This window comes from Mycetomoellerius zeteki, unplaced genomic scaffold (genome assembly GCF_001594055.1).
Source record: "Mycetomoellerius zeteki isolate Tzet28-1 unplaced genomic scaffold, Tzet1.0 scaffold636, whole genome shotgun sequence".
Classification (NCBI taxonomy): domain Eukaryota; kingdom Metazoa; phylum Arthropoda; class Insecta; order Hymenoptera; family Formicidae; genus Mycetomoellerius; species Mycetomoellerius zeteki.
In genome coordinates, this window is record NW_017257650.1 from 12,207 (window position 1) to 36,627 (window position 24,421).

A 24,421-nucleotide genomic window follows, 5' to 3' on the forward strand; every position below is an offset into this window, starting at 1 on the left:
GCGGTATCACTTCCGGGAAGAAACCGGAGCGACACTGTGTGGCATTACGAGGCGAGGAACGTAACGGGAAACAGGACGTGGCGTGGTGCGTGTGAAGGCGTCGTGGACTATAATTGTCCGAAAATGACGACGGTGGCGATCTCCCCAGCTATGGCTCATAATAACAGCGGAATAATACAAGTGGTGAACGAAAGTAACTTAAGCAAAATCGAGAGGTATTTTCCTATATTATTCTACCGCGAGTGGCAGTTTATCGGGGAGCGGCCGAAAGATAATTATCGATCCGTTTTGCAGCTTCCTCAACGACACGGCTTACAGAGAAGCCATTGAGAATTCCTCCAATTATAATAGCCGATTATGCCGGGAACGACGTCTTCGCATGCCCTTCCTCGACTCACAAACAGGTAAAATTCACAATCGATTGTCTTAGTTAATTTCACTTGGTTGTTGTAAAATTATTTGATTGACAGATTAATAATATTTTGATTTTATTCATTTATCAGGCTGATTCATTGATTCGAGCATCGCACATAAATATTTATTTGGAAAAAATATGAAATGATTAATAAAATATGGCCTTATAATTAGTCTATAAAATTTACTTGAAAAATAACGATATTTAAATTACCATATTTAGCAACTCATATAATTGGATAACAAAGTGTATCCATTTTTTATTGAATTAACTTTAAAATAGCAACATACAATATTTTATAAATAAAAAAAAAATTTATTAATTTATATTATTATTTATTAATTTTTATGCTTTGGCACTTATATTACATTAATGTAAGTACCACAGAATAAAAATTAATAATAAATAATATATATAATTTACAATTAAAACCATTGCAAGAATTCATCAATATGATTTTGTTTTTAAATGATAGTATTGGTTTATTTGAAATCGCAGGTGTTGCACAAAATCACTCTGCACTTTTTATGTCCTCGAGAGAAAGATTACCAGGATTGTTACATGGTCAGATTTATACTTATCCAAGTAAACGATGGCGAAAGAAACGTCGACAGTATTTAATGCATTATTTACATCCAAAACGAGGATTAAGAGGAGATACAGAAGATGGAACAGAAGGTGTAGAAACTATTACGCATATAAATGATGATAGCAAAGATTCAGTAGCACTTAAAGGTAAATAAAATTGAACATCAAATTATATATGAACAAACTTTTATCGTTATTACAATTAGTTTATTTAGACATGCAATTTAATCTTTCTTTTAAATAACAAATTGAATATTTTTAGATGAGCACAGTAAAGATGCTTGGTACTATGATGAGCAAGATATGTTAGACATAGATGCCTATGATGAACCTGATCCTGATAGCGATTATGATTATGAAGAGAGTTACAGCAGTAAACGGAAACGCAGGAAAACTCGTGGAGGTGGTCATCATCCAGCTCGTAGTCATCCACCTACCACAGATAGTCCAGGCGGCAAACGTACAAAAGTAAATTATAAATTAAATATAATCACACGCACGCGCGCGCGCGCGCGCCTACACACACACACACACACAATATAAGTATAGATATTTTAAATGTAAAAGCTTTCATATATAATAGAATAAATCAATATATATATATATATTTTTTTTTAAGACTAATAAAGACATATTTTTATAAAAATTACTCTTTTACATGAATCTCGTAAATAATCTGTGATAGATTGATGTGATTTAATAATTTTTATTTGATGCAGGGTGGCGGCCGTGGACGCAAAAAGACCAACTATGACTCTGTTGACACTGATAAACCATTCGTTTGTGACCGTAAGTTTAATCATAGATATAACTACAAATGACCACTTCCTGTTATTAGTATATTATAAACTATTTCTATTATCGTTTTGACATTTATTATTATTTCAAATAAGTTACAAACGGGTGAATTTTTTGTTAAAAAGTTTGTTAATTTTGTCCACCTATATTCATATCAATATATATTACATCTTAATTATGATATAGAAGAATCTTTATTACCTTGAGCTTTTTATTATGATATGATGAAAATATGATGAAAATTTGAAATAAATTATTAAATATTGCAGTTGAATATATGATAATATATATAGTTTTGAATATAATCTTGTGCAATGGGGTAATCCAGGCAATGATAATTCAGATACGTAACAAACTATAATGCGGGAAGGTGCTTTCTAGTCTTATTTTCTCATCGCGATGACTTAATATTGTTTGTTCAGAGAGATAATATATATTAGTGAGTATTTTTTTCAAGTCCAAATAGCAACACATACAAAAATTTGAATATAAGGATTTTATTGTGCGGAAAATCTATATTTTATCATTTTATTTTGTTCTTTACTTGAGTATGGGCAGTCATGGTATGATTCTGAGTGCAAGGCAGAGACTAGTCGTTTGTTCCAAATATCCAAAACTTTGTGCATAAAAAGTATACGCTTTTTTTATACTTATACTCTTAAATATTTCTCTATATTTATTAATTGGATTATAAATAATTAAATAATGGATATAGTCCAAACGTTCCATGTAAATAGCTTATAATTATTCCGTTGTGTTAAAATTGAAGATTTACCATATTGCAGTCTAATTAAACTAACATTTTATCATTCAACTTTTAATAACAATACTTCGTCTTGATTAAAACCGAGCGAATTACTAACATATTATGTCAATAAAAGGTATTATGTTAATTAAAAGCTTGATTTTTACTTTGCAATCATGTAACATTTACATTTATAATAAAATTATTGAATCTTGAATCTTACTAACTTTTGTACAAGACATATGAGATATTATTATGTCGTTTTTCAAGAAACAGCTCACTTATATACTCATTATGCACAAATTTATGGGATTCGATTATATTTAGCATAAACAAGCAAAAGAAAAAGATAAAAAAAGAATTAGAATAACTCTTTGAACAATTTCGATATTATTTGGAAGGAGTATAATATAGTCATTACTAATTTGGTCAAAGTTTTCCAGACATAAAGTCTATGAATTAACTCGAATGTGCCTGCAATCTGTTTACTTCTTGAAACCACTCCTGTTAGACTAGCAGATAATCTAAAGACATTTGGTCTGGTTATACTACGCTCATGTTTTAGACACAATTTTAGCAGAGTATTAAACTCATTTGTTGACTATCGAGCTAATGTTACCGGCCCAAATATCTTCGGACTAGCTCTACCTGCAATAATAACAGAGCAAGAATGTACTGGCTCACACTGTAGCGAGCTCATTCTGTAGGAGTACAAGCATCAAGCCTTGCATCGTATTAGTTTTGCTTCTTGGGCTGGAACTCCTTCACTGCTTGTCCACATATAGACTCGTAGGTGGATAGGGATGTGTACTGGTGCGGAAGGTGTGCAAATGCTATCCCTGACCCCGCCCTGTCAGCTTTACTGTCCCGTATTACCTCCCTTGATCGTCCGTTAAACAAAAGGTCTGTCTTATCATTGGACGTTGCATTGGATGGATTGCGGGAAAACAGTATTTGCACTTTTGCAGTATGCAGCGCACGGTATAAGACCAGACCCGGTCTGGTCTACCATTACGGTCATTCCCACTCTACTTCCTCCGGTGATCCTGCTAAGGAACTAAGTCCCAGTCCTGCCGAAGTTGAACCTAGGAGCGTTGCAGACACCGCTGCTTCGAACCAGCCAGGTTGGAGCCAAAATCAGCTCAGTTTTCTCACTTTCCTTTAAGTCCGCATTCCTTACCCTGCCTTTAACCTTTGCCTTTCCTCTTCCCGCCGCCTCCTCCATTTGCCATTGTCTTCAATCTTGTCCTAGTCATGCAACTACTCATCCGAGAACTTATCCTAATATAACAATTTAATATATATATATTTTTTACATGTACTGCAAATGTGTGTGCATGCATTGCAAATAAGATATCGTGACATTTTTTCTTGTCTAATTTTTTAAATTTATATTTTTATAAATATGTATGTGTGGAATTTATACTTTTTTGCGATGTTCGATTATATATTATGTATCAAGCTATTTATATATCATATGGATGATAAATGATATTCAAGCCAGTGTGATATAAGCGATTTTATTTTGCATAATTATTTGTATAGATCTTTTTTACGTGTGTATATATATATATATATAAAAGATATGTTTTACACGTAAAAATTGGAATGTTTAATGAATGAGGAAGCGATAATTATTTGTGCTGCATGTATTTTGCAGTAGCATGCTTCTGAGACAGAATAGTGAAATGTTTTTATCTCCTTTTATGTATAAGAGAAGAAAAAGATCATCCTATAGGTTGGTATTCTTCGGCGCGATTACGACGTCGTGACTCTTGAGCGTTTTGTATGTGTGTATGCGTGTTTCTTTTTCATTCTCTTCTTTTTCTTTTATTAATAGCTCTTTTTTTGTATTCCTATTTAGCATGATTATAATTTTTACGAATGAGTCTAACAAGTGTAAGAGCCTCTTCTTTTCTTTGCTATTTTGACGCTTTTATTACTCTTAGAGCGATTTTGGCTTCGATTCTCCTATTAATGAATGTTGAGGCTTCGTTGAAAAATCAAATAGGTATCTTTCAAGTTACTAAGTAGCTCCAATATGTTTGAAAAGCCGTTTGTTTATACCTGTCTGTACTTGGAATCGATATATCTCGTCGTTATATCTTGGATTTTGCTGCTGGTGATGGAATGTACTGATTGACATATGCACTTTGTTATACTTACATATAATCAGATTTGTTTTCTTTGTTGTAACAGTCGATTGAGTCTTGTGAAATTTAGAATAATTGATTCCGTTATATGAAGATTGCGATAAAAGACAAATGGGCATTACAGACTGCTTATGTATACATTATGTACGTATGTGCACATAAACAGATGTAGAGCAATTAGTTTGACATTGTATACAGAGTGTCCTACTTGTATTATAATTGTTACTTTTATCCACAAATACTTTCATCGATTTTGAGTCGATTTTTTCTACAAATTTTTTACTTTTTACATTATAACTATTAATAATTTCCGTATTAAAAAAATTATATTAATAATAATTCTTGAAATTAATACAGTGTCTGCAAGTTGTGATTCAATTTTTTCAACGATTTATTCTCTATTTGGTTAATATTTGAAAAAAAATGAATGTATACATACATATATACAAAAATGAATGTATTGTAATATGTTTGATTTTTATCTGCGTCTCTTTTATTGCGAGATGTGATAATGGAGTTAAAGGACTCTCTGTATATATTCGGATGAACTCATCGAATTGCAGTGTTGTGCAGTACCTAGGTACTGTAACTAGGTACAAATTTACGTACCTAAGAACTATACCGAGGTACTTTTTTTTAGTACTTATAACTAAATACCATTTTTTAGGCATCGGTACCTATATTTGGGTACATTTTGGATGATACTTTCCTACACTAAGACAACTTTGCCACACATAAGTTTGTATTACGTTTTGTATTTTTATTTCAACTTTATTTGATTTGACATTAAAAACCATTACCTAAATTGTACGAATAATGACTTAAAAAATTAAGGTCGAAATATTTATGATTTCTTTTTTATGTTATCATTCTAATAAATTTATTTACACATTTAGATACCGTGTGTAGCTTTTTCTAGGCATTTTACATTATTAATTTATTTAATTTATTCGAGCATTTCGTATTGCATTGTATTATTTTTTAATAATGAATAAATGTTAATAAATGGATTATTTGAATAAAACTAATTAATGACTTTATAAGTGTTACTTTATTTTATTTTATATGTTAAATTTACTTGCATAGAATATTTATGTATGTACATATAAAATATATGTATAATAAGTAAATATTACGTGCAGATACATGAAATACATAGATCAGCAAGCAAACTGTCGTCATTTTATCGTCAAAATGCAATTTATTCTGAAATTTTATGTGAAAAGTAAAAATACCTAGATATTTTTAAGGTACATTTAAGGTACCTGTATCTAGGTATTTTATTTTCATAGTATCTGTATTTCGGTACATTTTTTCCAGAGTATCTGTACCTGTACCTAAGTACTGAAAATAAGAGTATTTTGCACAACACTGTCGAATTGTCTATTCCGGGAATATTCCTGGTCCTTGTAGATACACTTCGACATAACTGAATCGATTATGAAACGGATAAAAAAAGAGAGAAAGAGAGAGAAAAAGAGAAAGCAAGAAAGAGCGAGTGCGAGAAAGAAAGAGAGAGAGAGAGTGAGTGAGAAAAGAGTCGAATATGAATTTGTCTATTGTCTATTATATAAAGCCAGTGTGCATGGTCATCAGCTTGTGACGGCAAAGCGCAACTGGGTATGTTGATCGGTTTGTGATCAGGTGGTACACGTCGGGGTCGTCAGAACGCTACTTCCTCGAATACCTCGAGTCCTTCCCCGGCGGCGCCTACCGCCGCACCCACTGCGGGAACGGCGTCGCAGCCGCAGCAGTCTCAGCAGCAGCAGCAGCAGCAGCAATCGGTCGTGCAAACGCCCGTTGCCCCGGCGTCACCTACCATCCCAGCGACCAAGGAAGATCATTTGCCGGCGGCATCTTCGCCAGGTGGTACCGCCGTTTCCTCTTCGCTGCCGCCTGTGGAAACCGCAGGCGCCACGGGCGGGCCACCTACACCCGGAGGACCGTCCGCAGAGAAGAAGATCGGCGGTGGCAAGTCATCGGCGGCGCAGCCATCTCCGTACTGCGACTTCTGCCTGGGTGATGCACGTGAAAACAAGAAGACCGGTGGTTCCGAGGAGCTGGTGTCGTGCAGCGATTGCGGCCGCTCAGGTAAGCCAGAGGAAAAGATGAAGCGCAAGTACACCCGGCGAGCGAATCACAATTAACTCGCACTGTCGCCGGCGTGCGACGACAATGATGATGATTACTACGACGACGACGACGACGACGACGACGACGACGATAACGATGACGATGACGATGACGACGATGACGACGATGACGACGACGATGACGACGATGACGACGATGACGACGACGACGACGATGACCACGATGACGATGACGACGATGGTAATCACGTAGCCACATGTATTCATTGAAATCAATATATTTCGGATCGACGGTGAAAACCGTACATTTCTACAGACGGTACTTCTATTTTCTACGTCTCTTTGCGAGCCTATCGCGCACTGCGTTCTGTGCATACATAGCCAAATACAACTCAAAAAAGAAAAAAAGAAAGAAAAAAGGAATTAATTTGTTGCAATATCTTGCGTACGCTTCCTCGCGATACGCGCGAATGTGCGAGGTGATCAGCAGCTTATTTACGGGATGTACATGATTTAGACCCGATGCAGCAATATAAGATTAATTTTAATTTTCATTCAATTTACTGTTTATCATTTTCTAATAGAATTAGAATTCTAAAAATTAGAAAAAGAGAACAGTAAATTAAAATTAATCTCTACATTGGTGAAACCGAGTCTTACTGATTACTTAGCGACGCGATGGTTTAGTCGGCAGCTCGATGCCGATATTGAAGCGTTACGAAGAATATTGGGTATATACATATATATAATGTATATATACACGTGTTTATGCTATATATAATCGTTTATACTTCCATGTTTCAGCTGTTAATATCGTGAAAGACATTAAGTAATTCGTTAATTTTACGAGCAAGCAAGCAAGCAAGCGTACGTGCCCTTCCTTACGCAAAGAGGATCTCGCTGTTCTTCATTCGTGTATTCCAAACGTACCTACAATTGTTAAACGTGCAATCGAGATGTTTAGAATTATCTGTTACATTTGTATAATCCTTTTTTGCTTTTTCGTTAATGCGTTAATCACGAACGAACGGTATATGTACGCGTAGCCGTTAAAAGTGTGAAGTGTCCATTATCAGCTTTTACAGATCACGTCTCTTTAATATGCCTTAGATTTACCGAGATACGGGGGATAACTTTTTGAGTTGTATAGGGTTACAGTTGTCGCGTGACGCATTTTGTCACTGCCGCTGAGGGTAGTAGAAAGCCATGCTGTTGCAACTGGGTGCAATAATTAAAGAAGAGAAGCATTCAATTATCTGCACAGTGTAGATCAAACGGTTACGAGCTTTACATACACTAGTCAAGGCGAGGAATACAAAACATCGTTTTGTCAATGGTGCAACTTGTCGCATCTGAGTAATAGGAATTTTCAGGAATTCCTTTACTACGCGAATTTGCTGTGATTTATAGTATCTCAATGATTAGTTCTAAGATATATTGAATCGGTAACGCGTAATTATTACGGGGGAAAAACAAAGGTACGAAACTAAAAAGTCTTCATCCGAAGTCAAATTTTCGTCGTGTGTGTGTATGCGTGATTGGACATCGGTAGCAAATCGATCGTCTGTTTTTTTCGCGGAATTATACGCAAATTTGTTGAAATTCCTGTTGCACAGTACCACCAGAGCACGTATTGAGGAGGATGTGTTTGTCTTCTGTTTGACAGTGTATTCCGATATTTTCGTTATTGTGTTAGAAATCAAAAGAGAAGGAGGCGATGCACGGCGTGAGAAACGCACCGGCAGGTTTAGAAGAATTTTAGATGCAATATATATATACATATACTTTATATATCCAGCACAATCATGAGAATCGTTTTAATGAAAGCAACGTATTTATTGTAAGATAACGAGAAGTGTTGATCGCGTCACATTTCAATATTTCTACGTTTTCCGAACGCTTGTAAATAATAATACTTTGGTGGCTTTGCGTTTGTTGAATATTATGAGGTTTTAGATGATACGAGCTAAGAGCGCAGCGCAGAAAGAGGAATAACGAAAGAGAAGAGAGTGCAATTCTAAGGATCTCCGTACCTTCCGCGATTTTGAAAGGATTTTGAGTAAAAGATTAAGTAACGACCGAGTAGAAATGATGTTTTATCTGTTACGATAATTTCAATTGATACTTGTTTAATGACTTGTTCCTGTGTTCATTATATTTATTTTTCTAATCGAAAAATAAATCTCTCCGTATCTCTCAGAAATGGAGCAGGGATTCGTAGAAATGAGAGAGACATTCGCTATAACGTGAGATATACATTTTACGTAGCCGTGTAAAATGTGCCGTGTAACAATCTTTTGTTGAATAGCAAAACTATGTATTTTGAGTAACAATTTGTCTCTCAGACAGTCTTCATTATCTCTCAGACAACTTATTACTCAAGAAGCCTCATTTTACATTCTCACATAAGCTAGTTACGATTATTAATGTTTTCCATGTAGAGCGCTTTATGTGAGATGGTATTCTGAGGTAGAGAATTTATTTTTTAATTGTATAACAGAATGTTAGATGTGTATCGCGGTGATGTATCGGATTTCATTGTAAAGATGAAAAAAGAAAAAGAAAAACGCGATCGCGCGCGTTCTTGTTTAATCAGAACTGCTCGTTAATTTTTTCTAATATGTCGCACATTCCATTGTATCTGCCGCTCTTAATTACCTTTAGTTGTGGGCATTAGCTTCTCCGATCTAATATAGTATATCGCCCCTTTTGCTATTACTGTTATTTGTAATGACGCAATATATTTATTAAATATTTAACAAGCAAGACGAAGATAATGGGATAAAGCTACATTTACAGACCATGAAAGAAATTCTTTTCACTACCGAGTGTTTTAGTTAGGTATCTTTTTCACGATTGCGTCACACATAAACGTGACTAATATCTTCTTGTAGAAATCTGACATAGCTTAGTTTTGTACAAGCTTTGATACTCGTACAAATATCATTTGATTAGGGATAACAAGATACCGAGTACGAAATTAATGTAATACCTTATGAGTTTTTCAAACATAGACAACGCGAGAATGGCGTTGAAACTATCTTTGACTAAACTCGAATTATTTTGTATATTTTTTAATTATATAGGCATATTGCAGTTTTACATGTCGCTTACTCTACACTTACATGCTACATAAGTTGTAACGTCGAACAACTTTTTTTATTTCTTACGCATGTAGACGTGTACATGTACGCTGTTTTTTATATTCGACTTTTGAAATCTTTGGAAATGATTTACAGCCGTGAACCAATCGTCTTCTTTAATCGTAGAGTTTCATGTTACAGAGTACTTTTTAATATACATATATTATGTAACTCGAGTATAGAAGGCTATCGACAAAGATATGTTACAGCTTCTTTACATATATAACATGCGATACAACGTAGAATATTCTATTATTTAACATGGTATAGCTAATATGGCAGACTAGAGGGTACTACATTTTAGTTTCTTGTATAAATTAATATTATATTATCCCTAGATTTGTCGTAAGAAAAACTCACATGGTATAAAAACAATGGAAGCATGCAGATATATAGTTCCTCCTTGTTATATATAAAATTGAAGATTTGTTATTAGGCAGTTTTAATTAAGCAATACCCAATGAGGCTTATAAATATAGTATTTAAGTCACACTAGTTATATATAGATATATATATATATGTGTGGCTTCACACATATATATATATATATGATATATATAAAGAATGTGATACGTTATATGAGTTGCGTGTTGTGTATATGACAATGAAAGAAAGAGAGAATTTGCGAGAGAACGCGAGGGAGTGAAAGAGAGAGAGAAAGAGAGAGAAGGAGCGAGGGAGAGTGTGCATCTGCGACGTTTATATTGTGCTGCGCAAGAAAGAACGTGAACTATTCCAAGGTACGCCCTGCTATTACTTACCACCTATTATTCCAAATAATAACAGTATGTTCAAAATGCAACATCAAAAAAAAAAGGAAATTACAGATATCATGAAATAAAATATTCTGTGCGGAAACATGAGGACGTATCATTATTCCGGACGTTTTTAGTGCTGAGGAAAGGTGAAAGACATATAGAGTCGTACTTTTGTGGATCAAATTTCTCATGCTCTTTCTTTCTTACATATATAAAAAAAATTTAATTTGACGATGTGACGATGAGAAAGCATCGAAAAGTAAATGATTTATGGAAAAAAAAAATTAAAAAAATGAATAGCTTGGAGTTCACTGTTCTTCGGCACAAGATAACTGTCCTGGCACCTTTCTACTCGCATCCCACGACAGACTCCTCGTTCCATCCCACTACGTGTTCCTTGACGTGCGTACGTTCTTGTTATAGGGCATCCAACTTGTTTGCAATTCACTGCAAACATGATCGTTTCTGTTCGCAAGTACAGGTGGCAGTGTATCGAATGCAAATGTTGCTCTATTTGCGGCACTTCGGACAACGATGTAAGTATCTATTCCGCAATTTCTTTCGCAGACTCTCGTAACGCCTAAGCATTGAGTTTGGACGGTAATAGAAGTTAGAAGCGCGAGAGCGAATAGTACGGATAATACGGTATTGATCTAGATTTCATCGTAAGAGAATCAAGTTATTGGAAAATCTTTTTCGGACCGTCACATCACGTTCACATTTTTAAACAATCTTAACTCGTATCTTAAATAATTCTAAGGTTTATTCGTTAAAAGACGGATCCGAGTTTAACGCGCTATCAGACATTTATCGGCATTGGAATTTGCAAGAATCGCTGAAAAAAAATATTAATGTTATGCGCTTTACACGACCATGGATTGATTTGATATTAACGGTATATTTGGCGAACTAAAATAGGATCAGTTGCTGTTCTGTGACGACTGTGATCGTGGCTACCACATGTATTGTCTGTCTCCGCCTCTTGCGTCACCTCCCGAGGGCTCCTGGTCTTGCCGCCTGTGCATAGCCGAATTTCATCACCGTGATTAAGTCCACTTTCATAGATAAGTCACGGAGCTATCCATTTGCTGTGGTATAGCTGCTGCGGTCATCTTATTAGGAGAATTAGGAGAGTATTCACGGGCTCATCCATATAATATAGTATTACTTATACGGCGTTTACACACCGGCAAATATTTGTTCGAGAAGAAGAAAAGAAAAACTGAAAGGCAACTTCATCGATTTACTATTTATTACGAAATTTGCATTGATCATCAATTACCCGGTTAAATTATGTTAATAATAATGATAATAATAATAATAATAATAATTAGGAGGATACATTTATATAGCATACTACATTAGATATCTCAGGCACTGGTGATCTCAACGAGATAAAGATGTAAGGAAACACGTATTTATAATTTAACTGAGGTAGCTTCTACGAATAGATGTATAAAGATATGCCGCAACCCAACTGTTAGCAAGGTTCCGTAAGTGGAACGGAGACAAAGAGATTACTAATTTTAAAGACAAAGACGGAGTTCGATTTACCGATGATGTTAGATTTTACATTCGTACTGAACAAAGTGTATTTTTTGCTCATTTTAGAAACTGACGCGTGTGTATATACACTCTACAGCGATATTACTAACTACGTGAACGAACGAAACGAACGATAGAGGTTTAATTGAAGATCGCTATAAAAATAGGACAATACTCTCCTAGTTCTAGATTCTACTCTACTCTTAGTCAATGATATTTGAAATTTCGTTGCTTTCCGAACTTTTACAGTTGCTTAAATTTAACGAAAATTTAGCGATCTCGAGTTTTTACATTAACTCTTAGCTCCTCGCTATCGACTTTGACTCGGGCCGCGTTTCATAGAAAAAAGGAATACGGAAAAGAAAACGAAAGAATTCATATTCTAGATCATGATATTAATAGTATTTGTTCCATGAATAGTGATAAATAGAATATTATCTGTTTCTCTGTATGTATCATGATACTAAAAGCTTTTACACATAGCTATTAGTAGCGGACATAGCTGTCATATACAGACTTGCAATACTGGAGGAAAATTATATTCTACATGTTCTTCGTCATTTATAGCTCAGTATTTTTATATTTTATATATTAAATGTACTTAATTTAAGACGGCGCTGTGGGTGATATTTGGTATATGTATTCGTTGATTAATATAAAACCTCATTTTTCAATTTATCGATCTTGTATTACCGCCTAATTGTATTATCGTTAGATACACTCAAATTTCTATCGACTCACTTTTAAGTTCTTTTTTTCTAATTAGAGCGACGGATTTATATTTTATATTGCTTATTTTTAACATTATGTATACAAATTTGAAAATAAACATTAGTTTATACAAACCGGATTATTAAGTTTAGAGCAGTCTTATTGCGTGCCATTGTATACTTCTTATTCAACTCTCTCTTTCTCTGTAGGAGAAAGAAATATAACAAACAATATGACTCACGAACAGGTGCTATATTTCAGGGATTAGCTTTTCTTTCGAATGTTACGATTACTTTGTAATATTGGCAGCGATGTTTTAAGCCAAGGGGCACTACATTCTACGATTATAGTAAATAATTACTATCCACAAAATGTAATGTAAGATATTAAAAAAAAGTTAGTAATCCGAAAAATATAAAATTTTTCATAAAAATAGCATTAACATAAATACATGTTGGATTGTTTATTTCTAATACTCCCATTCTCGTATTTCCATGTAAATAAAGAAACGTATGAAATATTTTTTTCAATTTTTTTTTAGCGCATCAAACCATAGCTGTAAGGCATTGTGTATAATTTATATATCCGTTAATCGATCTCGACTAAGATCTCAGTCAAATCTTTCCGCTGCAAATCGGGTACAGTGGCGTCTTTAGCTGGATAACCGACCGGCAGAAGTAACACTAGCTTCTCGTTGGATGGACGTCCAAGGATATTGCGTATTGCTGGTCCGCAATTCATTGGCGTAGATGTAAGAGTCACCAATCCGGTATACTATATTTAAAAATAGTGTGCAATAAATTAAGTTAAATATAAACACAATCATTATATAAGTCAAGTATCACAAAGTTCATGAGATATAGTTCGTAATGAGGCATAGTTGTCAAAATTTTGTTAATAATTTGATCAGAGATCATTTTTTCAGATCGATACTTCCTTTTATCTGATAAATTAATTTATTTTAGTTATATATATTTGATTTTTCATGAATTATGAAAAAGATTCTTCGTAGAAAAAAAAGGTTTGTTTTGAGATAACCTTTGATACAATCAATACAATTGTATAATAAATTAATAAAATAGTAATGATAAATCATATGTATAGATTCATGATTTTTGACATATATGATGGGAATCGTCAAATTGTTATGTTCATGATTCGTGAAATTGTTTTAATGATACTAATGGTAAGAAAATATTTTAATTTACCTGTATAGCAGTAATGAGAATTCCACATGCGATAGAAACGCTCAATTCATGATAATAATGAATCTTTCTCTGTCCATTTGGCAAAATACCATAAGTTTGCTTGAATACAAGTATCAAGTATGGAGCTGTGGTGAGGTATTCCTTTATCCAGTTAGTCCTTAGCGGAGATAAGTCAGTTGTCCATTTTATACTCATCCTCTTTTTGTAATTAATTTCCTCCTCTTGCTCTACGATATCTCTGATGTTTGATTTCGTAGTCGGATCGGATATCGCAATAAAAGTCCATGGCTCTGTATGCGCGCCGCTGGGAGCAGTACCTAAATAAAAAAAGAAGTAGATATTGTAATTACTTGAAAAGATGAGATGCGTATGCGTAAGTATCTTGAATCAACTTGTTCTAAGTACTTCTAATATTCTAGAGTATTAAAGTTTAATTTTGATATTTTAACGCGTAATTTTCCCTATGGATAATTTTTTCTTTATTTTTATTTCTACAATAACTGTTTACTTCTTAAAAATGTGTGAAACATTTAATTTCAATTTTTTAATCATACAGTGTTTTCTGGGTTTGAATTTTTAATCTTGGAACAGATTTTACTTGATAAGTATCACCGAAATACCTGCGGCTTTTATAAGTTCACGAATAACTTCCTTCGGAACAGGATCGTCGCTAAAGAATCTTAAGGTTCGCCTTGCTGCAGCTATTCGATAAAATTCTGACGCACGAGCTAATAATTCCTTTTTGGATTTCCGGACGTTATAGTATGGTATGTGCTTAAGATCGTGTGGTAAAGCGGGCTCTACTTCAAACGATCGTTCATTCACTTCTGGAAGATAGTAATATAAAGAAATTTTTATCTTATCAAAATATTCTTATCGTAAAATGTGTATAATTAACATATATTCTACGGACGAATTGATAAAGATAAGCAAAGAAAAAAAATAAAATTCAAACATTGTATTCATTCTGACGGAATAAAATTACACAATAAAATATTTAATATACAATATGAAAAAAGGATTTTAGGTTTTTTCTTTCTAAAATCGAAAACGGAATAAGAATCACATAATACAATTGCGAGGTGGATTTTTGCAACACTGGAACTATCGACAATTAATTATTTTAACTATTTAAATTTTTTATTATATTGATTTGGAACACAAAAGTTCATGGCGGTACAAACTTCAAGGTTTAAGCGGCTGTAATTTCATTAAAAATAAAGAAATTTATTTGAAACTTTGCTCTATCGAATGGTACAAAATTGCCAATTTTTTTTAAAAAACATGTAAACTTGATCTAAATGAAGTAGTGCTACAAATTTTTGTTTCGATTTAATTATTTTTTTTAAATAAAGAATAAATGGTAAAAATAATTGATCAATTTATATACATATTAATATATGTATTGCAACAGAAGTCATGGAAAATCTTAGAAAAAACACTATTATAAATTACATAAAAAATAACAAATCAGCTAATTTCACTCCTTTTTGATAGCTATAAAACGTAAAAATTATATAATTTTTGATCATGATTAACTTAATAAAACTTAGCATATTTAATCATTAATTTTTACTCTTGTCGTTTCCTTAATTATCATTATTACATCCTTTGCGATATATCAAATCTTCATCACTTATCGCAATAAAAAAGCTGCTTTTAAGATTTCAAGTGAAAAGGCCTAGTATTTTTCACCATTCTTTCGCGGATTTTTTCTAAAATGAAACGAATATAACTGACACTTATACAACGTCTTGTATACGTAAAAATATCCGCTACGACATTACTTTCACTTGATTCCGTGGATTCCTCGGTTAATATACTCGTCCCACTTTGCACAGTTCTCTCAACCGAATGTTCGAAGAATTTTTTTAACAAAATGAACGACACGATACCAATGATTATGTGATAAAGGTACTTGATTGTGAAGGGCAAGTATTCGGCGAACATTTCTACGCACAATATAATTGGTTATACGAGACTCATCACATGTTACTGATTCACTATCGAGTGAGACAATGCAATAAGTTGCACGAAAGATAAAATGAAATGACGTCAATGACTGCAATCAGTAGAAAACGCAGCTTTGCAACTGTTGCAAAATTGTTTAATACAATTGATTCCTCACTGAATAAATGCATCAAACTGATCATATTACAAAATTTTACAACAGTTGTACAATTGCTTTTTCTGTTGAACGCAGCCGCTATCGGACATTCACCACCATCACACAAAAATATCAAATATGTACAGTTTCAATTCAGGCGTGAGCTATGCGGCGGGGAAAGGAAAGCAAAAGAGTGGGGATCTTTCTTTTTCCCTCTCTCTCCGTTCTTCAGTAATTAAAGATTTTTCTCTAATAATACATTTTTGACGATAATTTTGTGATGAATTCTTGACTTAATGACAATGATTAAGTAATTTTTTAGTTAAAAAATCACACTGAGAGAAAACAAAATAGTTCCAGCAACTATAAATTTGGCAACTTTTGCAATTGAAGTACCTGTAACTAGTTTTACAAAATAATAGAAACTAAAGTAGTGCTGAATATTATAAAAATATAGTCACGGTAACAAATTGTATGCACTATTAATTGGTAGTGAAGTAGTGACTCAACTACATTGAGTAGTTACTTGGACTTCATGCAAATAGGTATAACAATTACATTTTTCTAGTTTAGACAAAAATTTTTAAAGGGTCGCTCAGTACGAGTAGTACGCGGCTTTGTCACCAGAGGGACGTAGCGGAGTTCAGTCTCTCTTTTAAGAAGGAAACCACTCGCTTACAATAAAAGGCGCAGCGTTGGTTTCAAACTTGGAAGACAAAAATAAATAAGAAATGCATACACAAATTTGTAACTATGTATTATAAAGCTTTAATAACAACAATAAATAAATTAAGTGAACTAAGAAAATATAGTAATATTAACCATTTATAAATTGTTTATATGGTTAATGGTGTGTGGTGGTACTATATTTTCTTAGTTCACTTAATCTAGTATTCTTATTAGAATTTAATAATATGTATATAGTTGAGGCGCTATTTCACTACAAATTTATAGTTACTGATACGACTTTTTTCTCTGAGTGCACATATAAATCATTACTAATTATGTCAAGAATTGTATTTAATGTCATTTTGATCTTATTATGATTTTGTATTCTACCTGAGTATGACCTGATGATTACACAGTTCTCGTAAGTTATAATTTTCATTGACCATATTCAGCAGACAAAGCAGCTTTGTAACTGTTGTAAGATTCTTTAATATGATTCTTTAATATTGATTTATGTCTTTCTCTGCATGAATTTAAATGTAAGGTAATCAAACCCTATATGACCTAGTATTCAATATTCATTGTTTGTAGGTACAGGGAAAAACCTGTAACTAATTACACGATGAATTCAACAAGATAGCATTAGTAAGAACTATCCATCTGACTCGATTGCATTAGTATATTGCTCAGTTGTTCATTCTGTTACTGTCAGTAAAGCAAAATGCAGAACGTCGCGTCATATAGTCATGATGTAATTTTTCGTAGATAAGTAATTGCTTTTTATAAGAGACGGTTATTAATTTCTGTAGGTTATATTTTTGTAGCTCTGTATTTATACTTTTACAACAATACATTTAATTTATATTTTCATCAGAACGTTTTGTTTTTAACAAAAGAGGAGAAATTCTTTATAAGGTAGAAACAATATGACCAACCAAGATATATTGAACGTACATACATCGATTGTAATGTTTTTTTTTTGGTACTTCTATTATTCCAAACTATACCTATATAGATTTTAATTCATCTGCTAAACATCGTAGAGATAAGTAAATAAGCGATTATTTGGAAAATAATTCTTTGTATTATATTCTTACATGTCAATAAACACGTCAATATGTTAATAAACTTATAATCTTATAAAAGTAACACTGCATCACTTTATTTTTCATTTTTCTAACATTTATTTTTATGAAAAAGAGGAAAACATATACATTAGACTATATTGGATACACACATGTATACTATACTTTTTAAAATCTTCGCTACAGTCATATAAATATTTGAAAAAGTCCCATACCTTTTATTATAGGTTCAGAAATGTTTCCTCTTTTGAATCTGACCATTAGTTTTCAATTTTTGATACATGAAAAAATTTTACAAAATCGCAAAGCCACATAAGGTCCTAGTATTTTATAAGTAATTAATTGTATTAAAAAATCTTACAACAGTTGCAAAGTTTTTTCTGCTGAACGTAGTCATTATTAATTATCAGGCAAGAGATTAAAAAACGAGCGATATTAACGTGTTACTAATTACGGTCGACGTTAAACATTGTTACAAAATTTATCGCGGCTTTGTTATGAAACTGCTGGCCGAGAGAGGATTTGCACGTCTCCTCGTTTATTTTCAATATTTTGTCTGTTCTTCTAACGGAAATATTTATACACCTTAAAGGGACAAGCAACTTTTCATGCTTTTACAGAGGAAATTATAAATTTTTCTTTAGAATAAATGTGTCTTATGAGATATAGGTCAGATTCGATCGAAAGTGTTTTTCAAGAATCAAAAGTAATAATAATGATTCTATACTCTAAAACGTCCTCTCCAAGGAAAATTTTACTCGTTAAGGTATAGTAAGATTACATGTACTGTATGCACATTTCGAATAAAATTTTCTTCGAAAGGAACGTTTTGGAATGTAGTCTGAATATGGAAGAATTTATGTGTGCCAATTAGCGAAACGAGAAAGCAAATCCGAGTGACAAGATTCTATCCTGTTCCAGATCTCGTCTCTTAATGACGCTCGTTTACTCACTTCTTTTTTGCTAACTATTTCAGGACTTGGTAGTCAACTGACCGAAGAGAACAATATAACGCATCGAATAATATAACGCAAGTATGGATATTCGAATTTGGTATTGGTGTTTGTATCACTCGTATTAAATTTCGAACACAAACTTTTAGTTTTCTGATTGTAGATATTAGCTGCACCATAAGCTGAGTTCATTAATTCTGACGACAGTTATTAATTGTCTCGGTTCGTTGAGAACTGAAAATCATTTAAGAGCGTTTCGTTTGCATTTTAAACGCGTTTCTCTCTTATTTGCCAAATACGACGACTAAGAATGTAATTGAAAGAGAGAATTAGTTTTCTCAGAAATTTCTAATAGCTTTATACTCTCTTGCTCCATTTACATAATATTACATAACTTTGTCCAGCAACAGATCGATAATATAAGGGTTGTAAAAAAGAAAAAATTATAATAAATTAAAAAGTTTCATAGATGTAAATTTTTTATTTAGTAAAAGTAGATTTTTATTTATTTAGTATCTATAAAATAAGAGATGTTTTGTATTACTCTGTATAAAATTTTTGCAAGAAAATTTGCTTAAGCAGAATAATTTTATAATCCTATTGAAAAAAGAAATACGTCTTCCCAACAAACAAGCTGACGTCATTTGTCGTCATTTTAATGTCAAATGACGTTAAAGACATCATTTTGACGACAAATAACTACGTCAGCTTGTTTACTAAGTTATCGATTCTTGCACTTTCTTCTCGTTATTTTTATGTAATTATTAACGAATTAATCCTTTGACTTGTGCACCAATCTGGCAGCGCATTTTCTCGTTTTCTCTCTCGTTTTACGATCACAAGGTGATGCAACGTGTACCGTGCTGACCTTGATTATCAATAAGGAAAAATCGATACATAGAATTAACGAGAACGCAGTATACAATGTCCTCCTCCAGAATCGCAAAAGATATATTCCAATTGCATACAGACCTTTTAGTAAAATATATTTCAATTGTATACAGAACAGAATAAATAATATCAGAAGCTGCGTTCGACACTTTGGAACTACCTCATGTAAGATAAAAAAAGCAGTGAGGGAGATAAGAAATCGTGTACGAAATTCTCAAGAGAGCAGGACCGTGTCAAGCATTCGGCGTGAATAACGATCGATTAAATAGTAACTTTCAAAAACTCAATCAAATTTTGCTTGTGATATAAAGTATAATATTATGTTTAATATCTGCCTAACTACTGTCTCTTCTTTTATCTCTTCATAGGTTTTGACATTAAATATTCTCTTATATACACAAAGCGATTGATTGGGAACATGGTTGTATATGTTATTTGTATCAACCGTTATACCTATGAAATATATACGTATCACAGCGATGCTAGGAATGGTATCCTAACACTTTGTTTAACTCTAGCTTAGGTATTCGATCGTGTATCATGCAATTTAATGAAAATTACAAAAATAAGCAAATTCATCAGAACACATATTTATAATAATTCGAATTAGTTAAAGCCTGTAATAATAAATTTGCTCATTTTTATATTCAATTTTCATGTAATCAACTTCTCTTAGATTTCGATTCGACTTGTTACGTTTGTCAAGATACATACTCAGAAAACGAGAATGGATTAAAATGAATTGAAATTTTGTCTATTTGAATGCATATTTTAAACAAAAAAAAAAACTTTTTTTTGGATTCTATTGGATTCAACTGGATTCAATTGCAGTATTCATGATGCACTTAAAAAAAGTTGATGTTACTTTTAGATTAAAGGGTACATAGAAATGTGCTTCATGCAATTCCTATAAATGAATAAAAATGTATTGGGATTGGAAAAAGATTCACTTCAACGTTCGCGCGAATGCGTACTTCTGAAAATCTGAATGCATTTCAATCAATTTCAATCCATTCTCGTTTACTTACAGCATAAACGCGTCTTAACCGTTGTACAAGTCAAGTATAAACGTCAAAACAATAACAGTAATTCCGTAATAGACGTGCACTTTATTGAACGCTTTTATATGTTACAATTAGTGTATATGTTATCAAGTCGGACACTTTCCACGTGCCAGACATTGAATTTACCGTCAGTCCGACGGCGTCGGAATGTTCTCCAATAAAACTTTGTTCAAAAATACTACCCGAGTGTCTCCGAGTATTATTTTATCCTTGTTTAACATCTGGTGAACAGCAACGATAAAACGATCGGAGGTATTGTACTTGGGTAGTGCGTTGTTCGAAGGCAAAAGACAAGGCAATCTAGAAGGAGGATCTCGGTATTGTCGGTACATCGGGCGGGGTGCAGAGGTACGCGGTACGGGCCTGAGACGCCTGAGTGGTCAGCGCGCGAGCGGCCAATAAGCGAAGGCGTTCGGCGGCTGCGCGAGAGGCGTGAAGCGCGTAGTAGCGAAAACGTGCACGGGTCCGGCGACACGGCTGTGCGGGTTCCGTTCCGTCCGCACCATTCGGGCGCGGCGAATCGGGCGGTTTGCGGAAGGTGATCATGTAAAAAGGACAGCGGCAGCAACGGCGCTAAACGTGATTTTCCCTGTGCCGACGAGGCGCGTCGTGCCGGTGCGCTCACAGCTGCACCTTCTGCACGCGCAAAAGCTCTCGCTCTACGTCGTATTATCGCGTACTCCGCACAACCGTGCGCGCGCGCACATACGGTTACAGTTACACGGACACATTTAACGTACGTACGTTCGCGGGTACACGCGCGGAACGGACACACGTGTGCGCGTAAGCGATACACGAAGTGCGTGAGCGACGGAGCGCGAGAGAGACGTTTCCCGACAATCCCGACGCGGATACAGGCGTACCGCGTTACCGCGAAATGCGCGTCGATTGAGCGAATCGAGTTCGTTCCTGATCGCGACGTCCTGCAGGAACGACGGTAACGGTGACTGGTGACAAGTGCGCGACGTAGAAGGAAGAAGACAGGAGCAGAGAGAGAAAGAGAGAGAGAGAGAGAGAGAGAGAAAGTGTGAGCGAGCGAGCGAGCGAGCTAAAGAGAGACAGAGTGAGAGGGTTATGGAGAACGCCATGCAGCCGCTACTTCCACCGCCACCCCCACCCGCTTTCAACATGCCACGGAGTAGCACGGAGCAGACGGTCACCCACGAGTTGATATTTGGTACGTCCATTGCTTTCCGTCACCTTGCGAACGCTGTAGATGTCAAAGTCCGCGGATCAAGCCCGAGGCGAGATCTCGCCGAATTGTGGCGAACACGCGTGAGCGATATCCTTTACAGTTCGATCGCGAGCGCTAGAAGCGCGCCTCGCGAACTCGCCGAAATCGCTGTCGGCTTCGCATTATATCTCACGCGATCGCGAATAACGTGCTTCAAATACGGTGCTTCATCGTCCCGATATCGGGTCACATTTGAACCTGTTTCTCAATAGGTTTGTTTTTTATTGCTGCACTAGAACTGGACATTGCACTAAAACTTTCCCAGACAACGCAAAATCTAAAAGCAGGACGTAGGACGTCTTAAGACGTCTTTGAGGTGTCTTTTGCAAAAATGTCTTTTATGTCCGTTTCTACTAATGTAGATAATTTTAATTTCGATTTAACTTATTCATCTTTTTCTAATTCTTTAGAACTAGAGAAAGATGAAGAATTAGTTGAACCGAGATTAAATTAAACATTGGTAGAAACGGACGTAAGCATTTTCTGCAAAAATGTTTTAAGGCGCCTTTTATCGAAACGTTTTTTTATATATATGTCCATATCATCTATCAATATAGATTAATCTCGGTTTAACTTATTTTTTATCTTATTATTCTAATTCTGAGAATCAGAAAAGATAAAAAATAATTAAGTTAAACCGAGATTAAAGTTATCTACATTGGTAGAAATGGATATAAAACGTCTTTGTGTTTCAAGAGATTTTGTGTTCCGTTTTTGAACGTGTTGTCTGAATTCCTTCTCGCTTTTGCCAAATGTTACAAACATATATACCTGTTTCGCTGCAAAGAGAATACAGTATAAGTTCATCTTTAAAAAATAGATCTCATGACAAACTACTGACTGTCCAAATACGTTATGTTACGCAATCGTTTGATACGTGCCGCCGGCGTCGTCGCGTTTTGTACTTTGATAATAAAGCTGTAGGATAATCGAGAAAAATATCAAGTGTCGCTTGTAGACGTTTTGAACGAATAGCAGCACCGTCGACGTAGTGCGCGGCATAAAATTAAAACTTGCGACAAGCGAAGTTTTTTGCTCCGGCTGGCTTCGTCGGCCTCTCGCTTGAAAATCGTCTGAAAAAGAAAAGGACGAAGAAAGAAAAAAAACTCTCGCCGTTCTCTCGATGACGCGTCGAGATCGCGTCCGAGAACGCGCGCGGCTTCTCACCTAGATAAATAGGCTCTCTCTATATTTAACCGTACAGCAATATGTAAACATAATCAGACAGCCATTTTAGAAATTAGGTCTGATCTATCAAAAACGCGTTGTCGCGTCGCCAGAAATCATTCTTTCGCGTTCGTTAGATCTGGCAAAGGCAAAACTCGCAGCCCACTTTTCAACGATGATTTCCAGAAGAGCCATTCCGTAATTCTGAAGTTTGTAGAAACAATTCTGAAGTTTGTTTTTTATTGCTATACTAGACTGCACTAAAACTTTCTTTCTCACTTTCGTCAAGTATTAAATATATACCTGTTTCATTTTAAAGATGCATCAGATGTATGTCTCTACAAACAGTGACTGTAATTGTGGACTGTAATTTATACTTTCTGTGTAAAAATGAATGTTGCGTATAACGTATGAAACAGTTAAATATTTAATGTTTCAGAATTATTTAATAAATATATTTTTTCATTTTTTATCTTAATTGTTTTTTAAAAGCGTATATACTTTTTATTGAAATTATTTTTGATCCAGATTCTAAATCGCTGTCAAATTTGTAGTACTACTTTTAAATACAATGGTTGCGTCCAACAGAAAAAGCAGTTTTGCAATCGTAAGATTATTTAATGTGATTGGTTTATACGAGGGGCACTACTTATATTTTGAGCCTTGGCAACACTGAGTGTTGTCAGGTGCCATCTGACGTTTCCACTAGAAAGTTTGACATTTTTGACCATAACCTTCTTCAGAACGTTTTGTTATTTGAGCGCGATTTGTATTGTTTACAGTCACTTGAAAATTGTGTCTCAGCGAAAAAATGGAATTAACTCGTGAAAATTTTCGTGCAATGATTTATTACGACTTTCGACGTGGATTATCAAGACAGGAGTGCATCGATCACTTACTTCCACTTTTGGCGATAAAGCCCCATCCTTTGCCATTGTGAAACGCTGGTATAACGAATTTAATCGTGGTCGCCGTTCGCTCACCGACGAAAGTCGTGAAGGTCGTCCAAAATCAGTTGTTGTGTCAGAAAACATTGATGCTGTGCAAAAACTAATAATGCAAGATCGTCATGTGACATACTGTGAGATTGAGAC

The 24,421-nt window shown here is 34.4% G+C and overlaps 2 protein-coding genes across 7 annotated transcripts; one reads left to right on the top strand and one right to left on the bottom strand.

Moving 5' to 3' along the window:
- On the top strand, nt 1–12,971 carry d4 (double PHD fingers d4). 3 transcript variants are annotated; one of them, XM_018457429.1, is made up of 9 exons: nt 1–215; nt 295–404; nt 914–1,150; nt 1,266–1,471; nt 1,723–1,792; nt 3,515–3,670; nt 6,344–6,790; nt 11,117–11,229; nt 11,612–12,971. In XM_018457429.1, the coding sequence occupies exons 1-9, from the start codon at nt 124–126 to the stop codon at nt 11,741–11,743; spliced, it is 1,563 nt and encodes a 520-aa protein (XP_018312931.1). In that variant the 5' UTR covers nt 1–123; the 3' UTR covers nt 11,744–12,971. The 3 variants fall into 3 exon arrangements, with proteins under 3 accessions (XP_018312931.1, XP_018312932.1, XP_018312933.1); XM_018457430.1 differs by lacking the exon at nt 3,515–3,670 and having other exon boundaries at nt 11,612–12,969; XM_018457431.1 differs by lacking the exons at nt 11,117–11,229; nt 11,612–12,971 and adding an exon at nt 7,597–9,487.
- Nucleotides 12,972–13,393: 422 nt separating this feature from the next.
- Iyd (Iodotyrosine deiodinase) lies at nt 13,394–16,373 on the bottom strand. 4 transcript variants are annotated; one of them, XM_018457432.1, is made up of 4 exons: nt 15,909–16,373; nt 14,778–14,981; nt 14,158–14,474; nt 13,394–13,723 (listed from the first exon to the last, which is right to left on the bottom strand). In XM_018457432.1, the coding sequence occupies exons 1-4, from the start codon at nt 16,105–16,107 to the stop codon at nt 13,538–13,540; spliced, it is 906 nt and encodes a 301-aa protein (XP_018312934.1). In that variant the 5' UTR covers nt 16,108–16,373; the 3' UTR covers nt 13,394–13,537. The 4 variants fall into 4 exon arrangements, with proteins under 4 accessions (XP_018312934.1, XP_018312936.1, XP_018312937.1 ...); XM_018457434.1 differs by having other exon boundaries at nt 13,395–13,723; nt 15,945–16,373; XM_018457435.1 differs by having other exon boundaries at nt 13,396–13,723; nt 14,778–14,984; nt 16,053–16,373.
- Between the last annotated feature and the right edge of the window lie 8,048 nt (nt 16,374–24,421).